The sequence below is a fragment of the Neophocaena asiaeorientalis genome, unplaced genomic scaffold (genome assembly GCF_003031525.2).
Source record: "Neophocaena asiaeorientalis asiaeorientalis breed wild unplaced genomic scaffold, Neophocaena_asiaeorientalis_V1.1 scaffold629, whole genome shotgun sequence".
NCBI classification, from domain to species: Eukaryota; Metazoa; Chordata; class Mammalia; order Artiodactyla; family Phocoenidae; genus Neophocaena; species Neophocaena asiaeorientalis.
Genome location: NW_020175468.1, coordinates 7,839,760 through 7,857,591, shown reverse-complemented (window position 1 = coordinate 7,857,591; position 17,832 = coordinate 7,839,760). Strand labels below are relative to the sequence as shown.

Below are 17,832 nucleotides of genomic sequence, written 5' to 3'. Positions count from 1 at the left end.
GAAGAGGTACTGTGGTTACAGATGGGAATTGTGGTAGGTACTGGGTGGGCGGGGGGAAAGGGATAGAAGACTTTTCATTGCACACTTTATATTTTGGGGCTTATAAATAGATTATTTACCAAAAAAGTATTAAAAATTGAATGAAAGAAAAAATCCAGAAATTTCCAATAGTCTTGAATACATAATTTATCATGTAATATATACAGTATTTACTTTGCCTTTCATTTGAAATGCCTCAGAAAACACAAAATCAATCTTACACTATGGGCTCTATTGGCAGTTTTTCTTCATCAAGTCTCAATTATATAAAACCATTCTTCACTTTAGTGAAGCAATTCTAAAAGACATTTCCACAACGCAGGGAGAACAATCTGGATCAATCACAAACTCAAAGGACGTTAGAAGAGTCATAACGGTTTTTATTTTCTTCTATTTCTTTTCTGATGGTTTTTCTTGATAAGCTTCCTTTTCTTTTTCAACTGTGCCTTGCCTTATTCTCAAATACTTTGACTTTTTAAAAAGCAAGTTACAGGATTGGTATGACTGTACTGAACGCAGAGGTTCTTGAAGTAGTTTCATCACTAAATTATTCTCTACCGATAAACTTATCACAACCAAGTTCTTCTATCAGAGGATTAATAATTTCAGATGCAGTCAGAGTTATACTAAATGTTAAAATATCAAAATCCATCCTCTGAGGATTCCGCTGATATTCGGCATCAAACGCTGCTTCCCTTGCTCTGCAGGCTTCCACAAATCTCCTGCGGCGTCCTTCAAGCTCCTGAATTCTGCCGGGAGCAATCGGGTAGTGTTCCAGGTAGTGGCGGAGGAGCTGCTGATAATTAATTCCTAAAACGCCAAGTGGGTGACGGAGGCGGAGATTCGGCAACGCAGCCAGGCCTGGGCTGTTCCCGGGCCTGGACCGGCGTCTGCCCTCAGGACCCTCTTCCTCTGCTGGCTCCGCCAACAATCGGGCAACCTCTGCAATCCGGGCTTCCCTGGCCGCCGCCATCGGACCTTCCCTGGCCGCCGCCATCGGACGGTACCTGGCCTCCACAGGCTGCGCTGGGGCCGGCTCCCGCCTCCCGCCGCCTACCTCCGCCTGCGGGACGTCGCCGTTGTCATTCGCCGCGCCCTTCGGTGGGACACTGCTGTCTGCGGGCAGCTCAGACATCCCGGACCGCGGGGTCAGCTCGGCCGCTCTCAGAAAAACGGGAATAGCGGTACAGCGCGATCAGCGGTGTGCAAGTAAATGCGCGTGCGTGAGCGCTGTGCACACGGGTCAACGCTGTGGGGCAAACCCACGTGCGCGAGCGTAGGGCCTGCGGCTGAACCTAAGAGCACTGCGCATGAGTCATCCCCACGCGCCTGCGATCTTCCAGGTGCCACCTAGCGGCCGGAAGAGCCAACAAACACACCTGAAACCTTCCCCTGTTACCCAGAATGTCTAAGGGCGGAGTCGAGCCTTGTTTTACATTTCAACCAGTTTAATGTTTACAAGGAAAGTCTCACAAGATCGCTTCCTGTTGGCTTTCCCAAGATTACATCCTAGGATGCCTCTTCCTTCTTGTTCTCTAGTGATTATAATGCCACCTCTATTATATACCCAGATAGGTTAGATTCATGGGTTATTTTGGGGGTAGGGTGTGGTTCTTTATTCTTTTCCATTTATTAATTTGCCTATCTTCACCCATACCAATCCTCTTAATTACTAAAACTTTGTAATAACGTTCCCTTGTTAGTTAAAAAAAATGCTTTGGCTATTCTTGGACATTTATTTTTTTTTTAATCTTTTTCGTACAATATAACGTGCAGGAAAAATATTCAAAATATAAATATACGGCTGAATGATTTATCGCAAAGTGAACGTCCATGTAATCACCACCTGGGTCAAGGAATTGAATATTTCTAGTATCCCAGAATCCTTTCCCTCTTCTTATCACTATTGTCTCCTTTCTACCCAGAGGTAACTACTATACTGATATATATGGTAATCATTTCTTTGCTTTTCTTTATGTTTTACTACCTATAGGTGCATTCTGATACTGTAGTCTAATTTTGCTTGTTTTTTTGAATTTTACATACTCTTGTGTCTCGTTTCTTTCCCACAACATTATTTTTATGAGATTCACCTATGCTTTTCATTGTGGTTATAAATACTTCATTTTCTTTCTTTTTTTAACATCTTTATTGGAGTATAATTGCTTTACAATGGTGTGTTAGTTTCTGCTTTATAACAAAGTGAATCAGCTATACATATACATATATCCCCATACCTCCTCCCTCTTGCGTCTCCCTCCCACCCTCCCTATCCCACCCCTCTAGGTGACTTAATTTTCTTGATAGTTACATATCCATTACCATTATTATTTTTCTTTTTGCGGTACGCGGGCCTCTCACTGCTGTGGCCTCTCCCGTTGCGGAGCACAGGCTCCAGACGCGCAGGCTCAGTGGCCATGGCTCACGGGCCCAGCCGCTCCGCGGCATGTGAGATCTTCCCGGACCAGGGCCACGAACCCGTGTCCCCTGCATCGGCAGGCGGACTCTCAACCACTGCGCCACCAGGGAAGCCTGCATTTTCTTTTTAAAATAAATGTATTTATTTATTTATTTTTGGCTGAATTGGGTCTTCGTTGCTGCACACAGGCTTTCTTTAGTTGCGGCGAGTGGGGGCTACTCTTCGTCGTGGTGCGCGGGCTTCTCATCGTGGTGGCTTCTCTTGTTGCGGAACACGGGGTCTAGGCGTGCGGGCTTCAGTAGTTGTGGTTCACGGGCTCTAGAGCCCAGGCTCAGTAGTTGTGGCTCACAGGCTTAGTTGCTCCACGGCATGTGGGATCTTCCCGGACCAGGGCTTGGACCAGGGCTCGAACCCGTGTCCCCTGCACTGGCAGGCGGATTCTTAACCATTGTGCCACCAGGGAAGCCCCGAGGTTGCGTTTTTGTTTTCCTGGTCCAAGCACCACATTTATAAAACACAACATCCAGCCTATGTGCTGCTTCAAACACAGCTTCAGGCCAGCATCTGGGCAATGACTAAGTGTGTGGCTCCTTTAGGACAGCTCCCAGGCTAGTCTGGAGACCAAAGGTCCATTGCTGCCACCCTCAGGCTGCCTGGAAAATCACAAATATTTAATAGAAGAATCCCCAGACTTGTATAATAACATATTATTAGAGGGGGAACTAGAAATTGCAGTAATTTGCTATAATACTATGGAGGCAGATATCTGTCCTGTCTTTTGAGGCCCCAAATCACCTTCCAGCTGAAGCTGAAAGGCCCTCCCATTATCCAGGGATAAGAATAGCTCTAGAGAAAATTATGGTGTATTAAACAGAAGTGCTCATGTGGGGAGATGAAAGCAAAAATTTGAGATAGATTCCAGGTTAGCTATTGCTCCCAAGACTGTTCCTGCGTAGCGGCTGTAGCATCTTTGTCTCTGACTCACCGCCAGCATTTTAGGATCATCTGAGGGCAGTTTTAGTCATGGTGCAGACTGAACAATTAAGCGAGCTGATATCAGGGGCTCCACGCTGGTATATTTTTACAGGAAAAAATAGAGAATTTAAACCCAGGGTCATACCATTAACATTTTAAAAGAGGAGGTGAAGAGTTTATAAGGAAAGGAACTGGCTCTTCTTCTCCCAAAAGCTGCAAAAGCCTGTAATAAATAGCACTGGTGGGATATTTATCCTTACTGGGAACAAAGACTTCCTTTAAAGGATAAATACACATGTTGACCTAAATCAGTACTTTTATGGATAGGGGTTGAAACCACAACTCAGAATCTGAACCTGGCTTAGGACAATTGGGGAAATCATGATGTCATTCTTGCCTCTTTATTACCCCTGATTATTCTAGGCCTTACACGTTCTGCTCACTAGATGGGCTTGAGCTGACTTAATGGTGGATATAGGTGCTTCTTTCTCTAAGGGGATTTTCCGGATTTGCTTATCTCTCCTGAGATATTTAATGCTGTGTTGAGGTCTAAACATGATGTTACAAGCCTTGTCTCTTTTCCCAAGGTTGTTACTATGCTAGATTAATTGTAAAAGTGGCCCCAATTCTCCATCCTCTCTGTTTCTACACCCTTTGTAATAATAGTTTGTAGCTCTTCTCGTCAATAGGTAGATTCCTTTTCTCCATCCCCTGAATCTGAACTGGCCTTGTGACTTGCTTTGACCGATAGGATGTGGCAGAAATGATGGTGTATCAGTTTCGAGACTGGGCCTCAAGAGGCATTTCATGCTTCCGTTCTCTCTTGGACTCCTGTCTCGACCATGAGAACAATCCTGGACCAGCTTGCTGGACGGTGGAAGACACCTGGGACTGGGAAAAGTGGTCTCAGACAAGGCATTCAAGATTAGTCAGTCCTGGGAATTCCCTGGTGGTCCAGTGGTTAGGATTCAGTGCTTTCATTGCCAGGGTCCAGGTTCAACCTGTGGTTGGCTCGTGGCAGGGTCGGGGGGGAAGATCAGTCAGCCCCATCTGAGCCACCAGCTGACTTTTAGGCTGATAGACTAAATAAATGCTTGATGTGATTTGCCATGCAACATTATTGTGGCAATAGATAACTGCTCCAGAAATTGGTATCAGGAGTTGGGTAGTGCCCTAAGAAAAGGCTAAAATACGTAGGGAAAACAGTGAGGAAATTGTTATGGGAACAGAAAAAATGATGACTCGTTATGATGTAGTGAAATAATTGGCAAACTGTCGCCTGTGATTACCCAGAAATAGAAATAGAAACAGAAAATAGAAAGTCTTTGGCTAAGGAGATACCCAGGCATAATGCTTATTACTCACTGATGAGCATGATACAGCATAGCAAGGAAGGGTTGGCCTATAGAAGGAACTGGCTGACTTTCCAGGAGAATTTAAAGGAAATGTAGAGAGACTATGACTTGCTAGGTTGGGAAAGAAAAGCTTGTTTCACATCCAGTGAAAAAGAAAGATTGTCAAAGTGAAAAACAGCCTGTGAGTATAGATCAGATTAAAGGTGTGGCTTTATGACCCTTTGTTAAAAGTTCAAAAATGTGAGGCAGTGCGTAGGTGAGCTTCCCAGCTAGAAGAAAGCGTTTCTGGGAAGCCCACAGGCATGGTCCTGCAGAAGCCTGATCTTAAAATAGAAAGAAGTCTAGAGGAAAGGTATGTTTTCCCCCCAGCTTTATTGAGATGAAATTGACCCGGAACGTATAAGTTTAAGTTGTACAATGTGATGGTTTGATACAGGTATATATTTTGAAATAATTACAACAGGGTTAGTTAACACTTTCATCACCTCACATAATTAACTGTTTTTTTTTTTTTGGTGGTGAAAACATTTAAGTTTTATTCTCTTAGCAACTTTCAAGTATATAATATAGCATCGTTAATTATAATCACCATGCTGAACATTAGATTTCCAGAACTTATTCATCTTATAACTGGAAGTTTGTGCCCTTTGACCGATGTCACCCCATTTCCCCTACCTCCCAGCCCCTGGCAACCACTAATCTACTGTCTGATTCTGTGAATTCGGATTTTTTAGATTTCATATGTACGTGATATCATAACAGTATTTGTCTTTCTCTGTCTGACTTATCTCACTTAGCATAATGCCCTCAAGGTCCATCCATGTTGCGAACGGCAAGATTTTCTTCTTTCTCATGGTGGAACAATATTTCATTACATATACAATGCCTATCTATCTGTCTATCTATCTATCTGTCTATCTATCTATCTATCTATCTATCTATCTATCATCTATCACCTATCTCTCTCTCTCTCTCATCATCTTTATCCACTCATCCATAGACAGAAACGTAGGTTGTTTTCATGTCTTGGCTATTGTGAATAATGCTGCAATGAACACTGGGGTACAGATATCTCTTTGAGATCCTAATTTCATGTCCTTTGGGTGTATACCCAGAACTGGGATTGCTGGATCATATGGCAGTTCTATTTTTATTTCAATTTTTTGAGAAACTTCCATACTGCTTTCCATTGTGGCTGTACCAATATACATTCTCACCAAGAGTGAACAAGGGTTCACTTTTCTCCACATCCTTGCCAACACTTGTTATTTCTTGTCTTCTTGATCACGGCATTCTAACAAGTGTGAGGTGATATCTCATTGTGGTTTTGATTTGCATTTCCTCAATGATAAGTGATGCTGAACACCTTTTCATGTACTTCTTGGCCATTTGTATATCTCTGGAAAAATGTTTATTCAAGTCCTCTGCCCATTTAAAAATCAGATGATTTTCTTTTTTCCAATTGAGTTGCACGAGTTCCTTATATACTGTATTTTGGATATTAAACCCCTATCAGATAGGTGGTTTGCATATATTTTCTTCCATTCCATAGGATGCTTTTACATGTTGTTGATTGTTTCTTTTGCTGTGTGGGAGCTATTTATTTATTAAATTAAAAATTTACTTTTATACAATTTTTTTTTTTTTTTACTTTTATACAATTTTAAAGCTTATTTTCCATTTACAGTTACTACAGAATATTGGCTATATTTCCCGTCTTGTACAATACACAGCTGAGCCTATCTTAACACCTAATAATTTGTGCCCCTCTTTTTCCCCCCCCCCCCCCCCACTGGTAACCACTAGTTTGTTCTCTATATCTGTGAATTTGTGAAGCTTTTCAGTTTGATGTAGTCCCACTTACTCATTTATTTTTGCTTTTGGTATCACATCCAAAAATATTATTGCCAAGACCAATGTCAAGGCGCTTTTTCCCTGTTTCCTTCTAGGAGTTCTATGGTTTCAGGTTTTATGTTTACGTCTTTAATCGATTTCAAGTTAATTTTTGTGAGTGGTATAAAATAGGGGTCTAATTTCATCCTCTGCCTGTGATTATCCAATTTTCCCAATACAATTTATTGAAGAGACAATCTTTTGCCCATTGAGTATTCTTAGCTCCCTTGTCAAATATTAGTTGACCGTACATGGGAGGGTTTGTTTCTGGGCTCTCGATTCTGTTCCTTTCATCCGTGTGTCTGTTTTTGTGCCAGTACCATACTGTTTTGATTACTATAGTGCAATATAGTCTGAAACTTCTGTTTCAATGACTTCTTATCACAAGGAAAACAATGAAAAACACTTGTCTCTGTACAGCTATCTCTTTGGTATCGACATGTATAATCAAGTGTGGCTCATTCATCCTGGAATGTAAGTGAGCAGCCCTTTGAAATTAAATCAAATCAGACTGAAACCTGAGGAGCCTCTTCTCAAACTGCCCCATATCCCTTTGTACCAGAAGCAGAGGAGGGTGTTCAAAAGTTATCTGTAATGCCGTAAAAGGTGTCACCTATTTTATACTTTTTGTCTATTTTAGCACCCAAAACAGTGTCTTTTATTTTTTAATATAGTGGGTGCTCAACAAATATTTATTGAATTAGAGTGAAGTCCACTTAGGACTTTAGGCTCCCTCTCCCCCACCACTGACTTTCATATACCAAGGTCTCCAATATTCCTGAAGCTCCTTCATAGCCGCCCAAATTTCAAAAGCTAAATGAATGATATGAAACTCACAAACATTCGTTCAGTAGGTTTAGAATATCTTGTCCAACAGGTGTGCAAAGAAATTAACCACTTTGCTTGCCTTTCTTTTTTTAATATTATTTATTTAATTTATTTAATTTTTTTGGCTGTGTCTGGTCTCAGTTGTGGCACACGGGATCTTTGCTGAGGCATGGGGGATCTTTCGTTGCAGCGCTCAGGCTCTTTGTCACAGTGTGCGGGCTCTTTGTTGCGATACACGGGCTTCTCTCTACTTGCGGTGTGTGGGCTCCGTAGTTGTGGCGGGGGCTAGAGAGCGAATGGGCTCTGTAGTTTGCGGCATGTGGGTTCTCTTGTTGAGGCGCAGGAGCTCGGTAGTTGTGGTGCTTGAGCTTAGTTGCCCCGCGGCATGTGGGATCTTAGTTTTCCCCACCAAGGATTGAACCTACATCCCCTGCATTGGAAGGCGGATTCCTTACCACTGGATCACCGGGGAAGTCTGCTTGACTTTCATCTGTATCTTTTTGCTTTTCTTTCACCTGTATCTTGTCCAAGTTCTGAAGCTACCAAAGAAAATAACCCAGGCCATTAATCTACTGCCTAGGACACAATATTTCTGCAGGAAGTGTGACAGCTCTCCAACCACGACAGCTGTTCTCAGGACCTAGAAAAACTCAACCTGTTTTGAGTTTCACAAATGCATCTCTTTTTATTTGTGACTTGCTATTGCCAACAATGGAATTAGGATACTGATCAGCCACAAACCACTAATAAAATGATCCCAGAATTGCTCTGCCACAAGAAAATATAGAAATGCCCCCCACCTCACCCCGTCCCATAAACAAACCCTAACTTGAACCCAAGAATTAATTCTTCCTAATTATATCAAAATTACTTTCTTTTACCCTCAAAATATTGGCATTGTACTGCAAATACTGATACAAAACCACAGTGACATCGGGGCTTCCCTGGTGGCACAGTGGTTGAGAGTCCGCCTGCCGATGCAGGGGACACAGGTTCGTGCCCTGGTCCGGAAAGATCCCACATGCCGCGGAGCGGCTGGGCCCGTGAGCCGTGGCCGCTGAGCCTGCGCGTCCGGAGCCTGTGCTCCGCAACGGGAGAGGCCACAACAGTGAGAGGCCCGTGTACCACAAACAAAACAAAACAAACAAAAAACTGGTTACATATACTGTGGTACATCCTTAGAATGGAACAGTGCACCTTTGTAGAAGGTAATTAGAAAGATTTCTATGTATGAACTTAGAAAGGTTTCTAAGTTACAATGGTAAGTTAAAAACCGAGGCATGAACTAGGATATATATCTTTTGTGAAAAATAACCTATATTTGTATTTGTGTTTTAGTCTATGAAGACACTTTGGAAGAACACATAAAGAACTAATAACTGTGATTATCTGTGGGGTTGTAGTAGGAACTGGGTGGATGGGAACAGGCAAGGAAGACTTTTCACCGTATCTTTTATACCTGTTCTCTTTTGAGCCTTGTGAAAGTATTACCTATTCAAAAGATAAAATAAATAAAAATTTAAAAGTGAAATATGTCCTTTTCATAGTTCAGATGTTCTTGGAAACACTTTAACACATAAGATATACAATATATGCTTTGTTCTATTTTGATTTTACTTGTCATTTAAAATATCTTAAGGGCCCGCTCGCCCCAACTAGAGAAAAACCCGCGTGCAGCAACGAAGACCCAATGCAGCCAAAAATAAGTTAATAATAAAAAAAAATCTTAGGGGACTTCCCTGGTGGTCCAGTGGTAAAGAATCCGCCTTCCAATACAGGGGACGCGGGTTCAATCCCCGGTCGGGGAACTAAGATCCCACATGCCACGGGGCAACTAAGCCCGCACACTGCGACGAAAGATCCGGCATGCCGCAACTAAGAGCCAATGGAGCCAAAAATAAAAAATAAAAATAAATATTAACAAAAATCTTGGAAAAGACAAAACTAATCTTCCACTAAGTAATCAGTCTTTGTTGTTTATGACACAAAGGAATTACAAATTCTGAAATTCAGAAGTTCCTCAATAGTCTTCCATTCCCAATCTTCCAGGTGTTAAGTTTAGAAACTTGGGTCTTGTAGTTATTTCTTTTCTCAACTTGGTTAACATCCATGGGCTTTGCTATTGGCAAGTTGTTGAGTCATGCTTTATTCTTGTAAAACAAACCTCTGTAGTGAGGCAAACATAAAAGATACTTTCCACAATGCAGAGAAAAGAATCTGCATCAATCAGGATTTTTCTGAAAACAGGCTTCAAAAGACCCAAGATTTACTTTCCCTGTTTTCTCTTGTTTCCTGATGATATATTTTTTTCAACTGTGTAAGAACTGCTTTCTTTTCCCTTATTTACAGTCCACTCCACCTGCTCCAATAAAAATGTTTTAGTTGTAGGATTGGCAAACGACTCTGTCTTAAATGAATCCAAAAGAGAATGGCAGGGTTCTCTGAGGTAGCTTCCTCCTCTTCGGATGTACAGGACATCGCGTCTAATTATTCCCTGTCTTTCAGCTCATCGCAACCGAGTTCTGCAGCCAGGTGACTGAGAGCCACAGATGTAAAGAGATCTTTGATAAATGTATAATCAGACAGACACTGGGATAACGCGTTTGCCAGCTGGAATCGTGGGCTACTTCCCTTGCTCTACACACATCCGTAACACACCCAGTTGGGTTCGTCAAACCCTCTTAATCGGCTGCCGTGGGCGCTGGGCACCTCTTCCCCACAACGAAGGCTGCGCCTGTCCCAAGTCAGGCTCGAAGCCTTCGGGCTCGCGTTGCGGTCGTGGGAATTCGGCCGGGTCGGGGCCGTTCCCCTGCCGGGGCGACTCTCGGGGACCCCCGTCCCCGCGTGGCCCAGCCACCGGGCCTTCTCTGTCCTCGTCCGTCATCCGACCTTCCCCGGGCTCCGCAGGCCCCGTAGGGGCCGGCTTCCGCCTCCCGCCGCCGACCTCCGCCTGCGGGAAGTCGCGGTCACCATTCGCCAAGCCCGTCGGCGGAACACTGCTGCCTGCGGGCAACATGGGCATCTCGGACCGCGGAGGCCGCGCGGCCGCTTCTCAGAGACTTTGGAACAACGGAACAGCACAATTGTGCGCGTGAACACGTGAGCGAGTGCGCATGCTCGTGCGTACCTGTGCGCGTGCGTGCACGTGAGCGTGTACGCTCGCGCGGGTGTGTTTAACTGGCATGCTTGTGTGGTGACCGTGCCTGTGAGAAGATTCATAATGCTAAGTTTCGGCGAGGTTTTTGTTGCTGTCAGTCCCCAGCGAATGACAAGGGCTGCTTCATACTTTTAAGTTTTAGTCAAGAATTCTTTTTTTTTTTTTTTTTTTGCGGTACGCGGGCCTCTCACTGCTGCGGCCTCTCCCGTCGCGAAGAACAGGCTCCGGACGCGCAGGCCCAGCGGCCATGGCTCACGGGCCCAGCCGCCCCGCGGCACGTGGGATCCTCCCGGACCGGGGCACGAACCCGCGTACCCTGCATCGGCAGGCGGACTCTCAACCACTGCGCCACCAGGGAAACCATAGTCAAGAATTCTTGGTAAGGCACACTTATACCATCAGTGTCTCGGTCCCTTTTTTTTTTTTTAAGAAGATGTTGGGGGTAGGAGTTTATTAATTTATGTTTGCTGTGTTGGGTCTTCGTTTCTGTGCGAGGGCTTTCTCTGGTTGTGGCAAGCGGGGGCCACTCACTATTGCGGCCTCTCTTGTTGCGGAGCACAGGCTCCAGACGCGCAGGCTCAGTAGTTGTGGCTCACGGGCCCAGTTGCTCCGCGGCATGTGGGATCCTCCCAGACCAGGGCTCGAACCGGCAGATTCTCAACCACTGCGCCACCAGGGAAGCCCTGGGTCCCTATTTTATTTTAGAAAGCTGTGCAACTTTTGATGCTGGAAACCTGAAACTGCCCTCCCATGCATGCTGTTGCGTCATGAACTCTTGCCCCTCTTGGCGTTCCTCACCTCCTTTTCTCTTTCCTGCTTTTTTCTCTTTCTTTTCCTCCCCTGCCCCCTCTTTCCCTTCTCCTCCTCCTCTCTTCCCCTGCTACCTTCTCCTTCCATTCCCCCTTTCTCTCTTTACCTCTGTCCTCCCACCCTTTCATCTTCCTTCTTCTCCCAGCCTCCCTCCCTTCCATTTCTTTCTCTCCACCCCTTGCCTTTCGTCTTAAGTCTAAGTCTCTGGCAGGCTCCTCTTCCTACCCGACTGTTGTAACGTCCCAGACTTTCAGCCCAGACTGCTTCTAATTTCTAGGGGAACTGTCTTCCAGACTCCCTTGTAATGCCACCTCTCTGCTTGGGTCTGTTTCTGGACTTCTGCTCTTTTCTCTCCCCTTCCCCTTCTTCTTCTTCTTCTTCCAAGCTGTGTGGCATGCAGGATCCTAGTTGCCCGACGAGGGATCGAAGCCCGTGCCCCCTGTAGTGGAAGCCTGGAGTCTTAACCACTGGACCGCCGGGGAAGTCGCACGTCTGTTCTTTCCTGTTAATTTATGTGCTTATCTGCACCAATACAAATCGTCTTACTATAATTATATCAAACACTTTAATACGTGACTTATTGACATCGGATGAGGCCGAATCCTCCCTCCTAGTTCTTCAAGATTGTCTTAGCTCTCCTTGGACTTTTACACTGTGTGTGAATTTTTGAGTCAGTTTGAGAATTTCCTTAAAATCTTATTGGGATTTTGCTTAGAAATTCATGACTTCTTAGATTAATTCAGGGAAGAACTGGAATCTTTAAAATGGATTCTTCTCCTGCATTAATGTGATGTATGTATGTATCCACTTATTAAGGTTTTCTATTACATTATAAAAGTTTTATAGTTTTCTTTCTAATTGTTTTTAGATGTAGATAGTAAAACTGTAACTAAAAACAATAAATGAGAAATTCAAAATGGAGTTTACTTGGGAAAGTGAGCAAGTAGAGGCAGTGGGGAGGGACGCCTAGAGAAATTCACAGGTGTTACCGGCCAGGGTTCTTGGCCTCCTTAATCAATAGAAATCGATAAGAGGCCATACAAATTCAGGCAAGGCTTTACCGGGGCTCCTGCTGCAGCAGGAGGGAGTGAAAACAAGTAACAGTTTCTCTTGCTGGCTCTCTGAGGGGGTGGCCAGCTGGTTCCTTTTATGGGGGTGAGGGTAAGAGTGGGTGGGTGCAGGGGTTAGGCCAGAGGCTTGGCTTAGGCCACCCCCTTGGTGGTGCTGGGTGGGTTTTTGGTCTTTTTGTATCTTGTTGTTCATAATTTGCCTCAACTGTGCAGCCCGAAGTTATTTTTAGTCCCTTATAGTTTCTTTGTATTTTACTGCTCTAGGAGATGTTTGTCCAGGTGCAAGCACTGCAGCAAAGGGTCCCAGGTCCCAGCCTGTCTCACAGGTACTAATGTTTTTATTTCTGAAGCTTGGTGATGGGTATATGACTGTTTTGTGTGTGTTTTTTTAAAATTTTAATTATTCTAGTTTGTTACGAGTTTTATGTGCATGATATATTTCACAGTTTAAACAAATCTCTCCTGTCTTTTATTGGATTGAATTTTAGGAACATCAAGCATTTAGTTGCTGTTGTGGATAGGCTCTTTATTGCAAAAGGACTCTCACGCTGCTCTTTAAGAATGCTGACGGTTCCCATGTTGTTTTGTCCAGTAACTTTGCTGAATGTTTGTAAGTTCTGACAGACTTTAAAAAATAGTTTCTTTGCCAATTGCAAATAATTTGAGCATTCTCTCTTTTTTCTTGGTCAGTATACCTAACAGTTTGTCAATTTTGTGAATCTTTTCAAGGGACCAACTTTTGGTTTTTGATTTTGTCTATTGTTCTTCTCCTCTCTATTTCTGTTGTAATCTTATGATTTCCTTCTGCTTGTTTTGGGTTTAGTTCGCTCTTCTCGTTTCTTAAGGTGGAAGGTTAGTTTATTTATTTGAAAATTTTCGTTTTCGTTAATATAGGTATTTTACAACTATAAATTTCCCTGCAAACACTGCTTTTTCTGCATCACATAAGTTTAGGTATGTTGTGATTTTGTTTTCATTTATCTCAAAATATTTGAAAATTTCTCTTATGATTTCTTCTTTGACCAGTTGGTTATTTAGGAGTGTGTTGTTTAATTTCCACACATTTGGGAATTCCCCAAATTTCCTTCTGTTATTGATTTCTAATTTAATTCCATTGCACTCAACATACTTTGTATGATTTCAGTGCTTTAAAAATTCTGAGAATTGTGTTATGGCCTAACATGATGTCTCCTGGAGAATGATCCATGTGTACTTGAGAAAAATCTGCATTCTGCTGTTGTTGGGTGATCTGTGGATTTCTGTAAGGACTAGTTGGTTTGTAGTGTTGTGCAAGTCTTATATTTCCTTGGTTTTCTGTCTAGTTGGTCTGTCCATTATTGAAAGTGGAGTATTGAAGTTTCTATTATTGTTGAATTGTCTCCATTCAAGTCTGCTTTTTGCTTCATGTACTTTGGGGCTCTGTTGTTAGGTGCTTATATGTTTGTTATATCTTCTTGATGAAATGACCCCTTTTAAAATGTCATTCTTTGTCTCTAGTAATAATTTTTTAAAAATAAATTTATTTATTTGTTTTTATTTTTGGCTGCATTAGGTCTTCGTTGCTACGTGCAGGCCTTCTCTAGTTGTGGCGAGCGGGGGCTACTCTTTGTTGTGGTCGTGGGCTTCTCATTGCGGTGGCCTCTCTTGTTGTGGAGCATGGACTCTAGGTGCATAGGCCTCAGTAGTTGTGGCACGCGGGCTCAACAGTTGTGGGTCACGGGCTTAGTTGCTCTGCGGCATGTGGGATCTTCCCAGACCAAGGCTCGAACCTGCGTCCCCTGCATTGGCAGGAGGATTCTTAACCACTGTGCCACCAGGAAGGCCCTCTAGTAATAATTTTTATCTTGAAGACTATTTCTCAAATATTAGTATAGCCACTCTGCTTTCTTTTGTTTACTGTTTACATGGTATATGTCTTTCCATCCTTTTAATTTTGTCTATTTGTGTTTTTGAATCTAATTTGTATCTTGTAGATAGCATATATTTGAATCATAAAAAAAGTGAATTTTACCAATTCCTGCCTTTTACTTGGAGTTCTCTATGCTGTCATTCAGGGAACCAGGTTGGTTTCAGCCCTGCCATCATTAACACCTGGATTCCCAGGTCACCCTGGAGGTTTGCATCCCAGTCAACCAGAAGAGGGAGAATGGAGCCTGCACAGGAGGTTTTTGTGGGACAGGCTTGGACATGGTGCCTACCACTTATATTCCATTGGCTAGAAGTCAGCCATGTAAATATTTAACTGGTAGGGGGGTTAGGAAGTGTGCTTAGCTCTGTGCTGAGGACAAAAGAAGAAAGGGACTTAGTGAAAGACTAGCAGAGTCCACCACAGTTATATAAGAAAAGGACAATGTATTTGGAGAATAACCCTACCATCAATGGGGTTGCATATTCCAGTAGCTAAAAGATCTTGCTGATAACGTCTTCAAATCAGATACCTATGGAGATGGTGGCTATTGGAACTAAAGTCTACATTCATGGCTCTGGATTTTGCTTGGATAGCAGGAGGAATTAATACTGCAATTGTCAAATTATGATAGACCTTAACTAGTAGAAGGGATGTGTACTCTCACTGATAAGGAATGTCAGGCCTATATGACTCAGAAACTAGAAAATGTCCATAAAGAAGCATTGAGGCTACACAAGACTGGGAGCTGGGTTCTGTTTACATAACTTGTGGCCTTTAGGGAATTTGGGGATACATATTTTACAGTTATTTTAGTAACACTAGGAATAATAACTGGCACATATGCAGTGGAAATGCTTATAAAAAGTGTAAGCTCTAGGAACACATCAAGAGCTTTCTCACCTGAAACAAAACAAATAATGCACCATTTGTATTTAGAAGACTAGAGAATGAAATCCAGAGGGAAAAGTATGAAGAGTCTCATGCATAAGCAAATTTAAGATAAACTATCCGTAAGTTGCAACAAACAAGGGAAACTGTTGAAAAACATTGCATAACTTCTCTTAGTTTGGGTTTTTTCAGAAGTAGACCCTTAGACCCGGGAACAAGTGTAAGTAATTTATTTGGGAAGAGGAGGGAGTTAGGGGGTGTGTTAACAGGGAAGGGAAGGCAGCCAATGAAGAGTGCTCTATTAAGCCAGCAACTACAGTGCAAAGCTGAAATTTAAGCCCACGTGAAAACTTTGGAAAGCAGTGCAAAACAGGCCTCAGAATGATCTCACTCGAGGGTTGAGGGTGTTGGGCTATTTATACAGCAACTCCTAAGTGTCATTGATTAGGGTTATTTCCTGGTATAGTACACGTTAATTCTTTGGCCTTTCCAGATTGCCATGCATGTGTGGGCAGTATGGCTTTCTATGGTTCCAGAGAAGGATAATAGTGTGCAGATGAAGATACTGGCAGTTGGAAATCTACTGGTACACACTGCAGGTCCAAGGAGTATGGGCAGGGTGTTGATAGTTTCTGTTAGAGTCACCCCTTGCACCACTCAGGGCCACTGGTGCCTCACAGAAGTTCACTCCATCCTGCCACTGCTCTATCAAGTTGGCAGCTAGTCACACTTGTTTTTGTTTTGTTTTGTTTTTAAAGATATACAGTTGGACGAGGTCTTCACTGCTATAGTTGGTCTTGGTCAGAATTTTGTTTGTATATTAACATTCAAGACTCCTCTCATACTTGACCAGTACTTCCCTTGATCTATGTTGCTTACTTGTTGAAATAAACATATACCTTCCCGTCTGAGCAATCTGAACCCTGGTTACTTTTCCCTCATCAGACTAATGATGCTGCAATTCCCCGTCTACAGTTAGTTCTGGGCATGGAGGCATCAAGAGTTCTAGACATATTCTTCCTTGTTCCTATTACACAGCAGCAGTCCTGTTTCTTGCCAGTATAGTAATTTATTTCTTTGCTTGCTGTTCTCTTGACATGAAGAGCCCAAAAGTGATTGGGTGGCAACGAAAGCTTAAGGTTAGTGGAGCTTTTGCTGTGTCCTCTGGCGGAAGTGGTTCCTCCCCTGGGAACCAGGACCTCTAGATCTGCAGGATCTGGAATCGCAGGAACAGAAACACATATTCCCCAAAATGGGTCATGGGAGTCATGGTGAGAGGGGTCAATTCTATGTCTACCTCTTATTGAGAACTATACTATACAATGGTTGTTGGTATAAGGCATCTTGAGGGACAGTACTCCAGTACCACAGGGTATCATCTCCAAGGTGGTGCCTTAGCTGTGTTTGCAAAAGGTCAAACAAAGGCAGGGAGTGAAGCCTGGATTCTGTTCTCAGTACTCAGCTCATTCAGATCTGAAGGTGCGCCCCCATTAGGGTCTGGGCTGTTTTCCAGAATTGCTCCCTATACCAGTGGATTCTGTCTTCCTGTCCTGCACCAGCCATTCACTACCAAGAGAGATGTGAGGAGATATCAGAGAGATCCACAAAAAACAGTGTCCCTGGTTGAATATTCAGAGTAGAACTGGGGCACACTCATTCACTTGGTTATTCCTGCACTCCTTGCACACATCTCTTTTGAGTTGCTGCTCTGCGATAGGGCCCATGTAATTAACATCCCCTGATTTCCAAACCATGCTTTCTCTCCGTGTGACAACTTTCACAGCAGGGGCCCTGGGGATGGGACAGTCTTCAGATTTGGTAGACACTTGGTCTTCATTAATTGTTCTATTTAATAAATAGTGTCTGATGGCAGAAGACGACCTTGTTGCTTTCCGGCTCTGTAGCTTCCTAAGGCTCACAAATGTCCTCAGGACAAAGTATAAGCCTCTTATGTTGGTACTCAAAGCCTTTGTGATAGGGATCCTGCCTCTCTGATATTTACCAGAACTTCTTAACTCATCTTGTGGTCCCTAAAAATAAAATATTGAAGTAGTGCCATAAACATGCTGTGGTATATTTCTTCTTTTTTTGTTGTTGGTAATATTGTAACTTCTGCTTAATTTCTACATCAGCCCTTTATTGATAGAACATACTAGTACTTTAATATTCAGAGTAATTGCCAACTCTTGTTGAATTATCCCTATATTAATGTTTTATCTATTTTGTGAGGGAAGGGTAAGGAAATCCCATCCGTCTTGATATATGGCTTATGAGACCATAGTATGGAATGTAGGTTTATTTTACCATTGCAGTTTTATGAAAATGAAAACAGCAAATTTTTTGCTGTTTTTGAGCAACTTTTACAGCATCTTGGTTCTTTGGGAGGAAGAATATGTAAAATATTTTAATAGTTGTTGAGTAATCAATATATGAAATGCTGATGAAAATTGAGTTTTTCTCCAGTTCTAAACTCTGTTGCGTAAGAATTC

At 43.0% G+C, this 17,832-nt stretch overlaps 1 protein-coding gene across 1 annotated transcript; it reads right to left on the bottom strand.

Annotated features, from left to right (window-relative positions):
- Window positions 1–226: 226 nt before the first annotated feature.
- LOC112415566 (EP300-interacting inhibitor of differentiation 2) lies at window positions 227–1,288 on the bottom strand. Its single transcript, XM_024768634.1, has one exon. It carries the CDS (start codon window positions 1,172–1,174, stop codon window positions 587–589), a length of 588 nt encoding a protein of 195 aa, XP_024624402.1. The 5' UTR covers window positions 1,175–1,288; the 3' UTR covers window positions 227–586.
- Window positions 1,289–17,832: the final 16,544 nt, after the last annotated feature.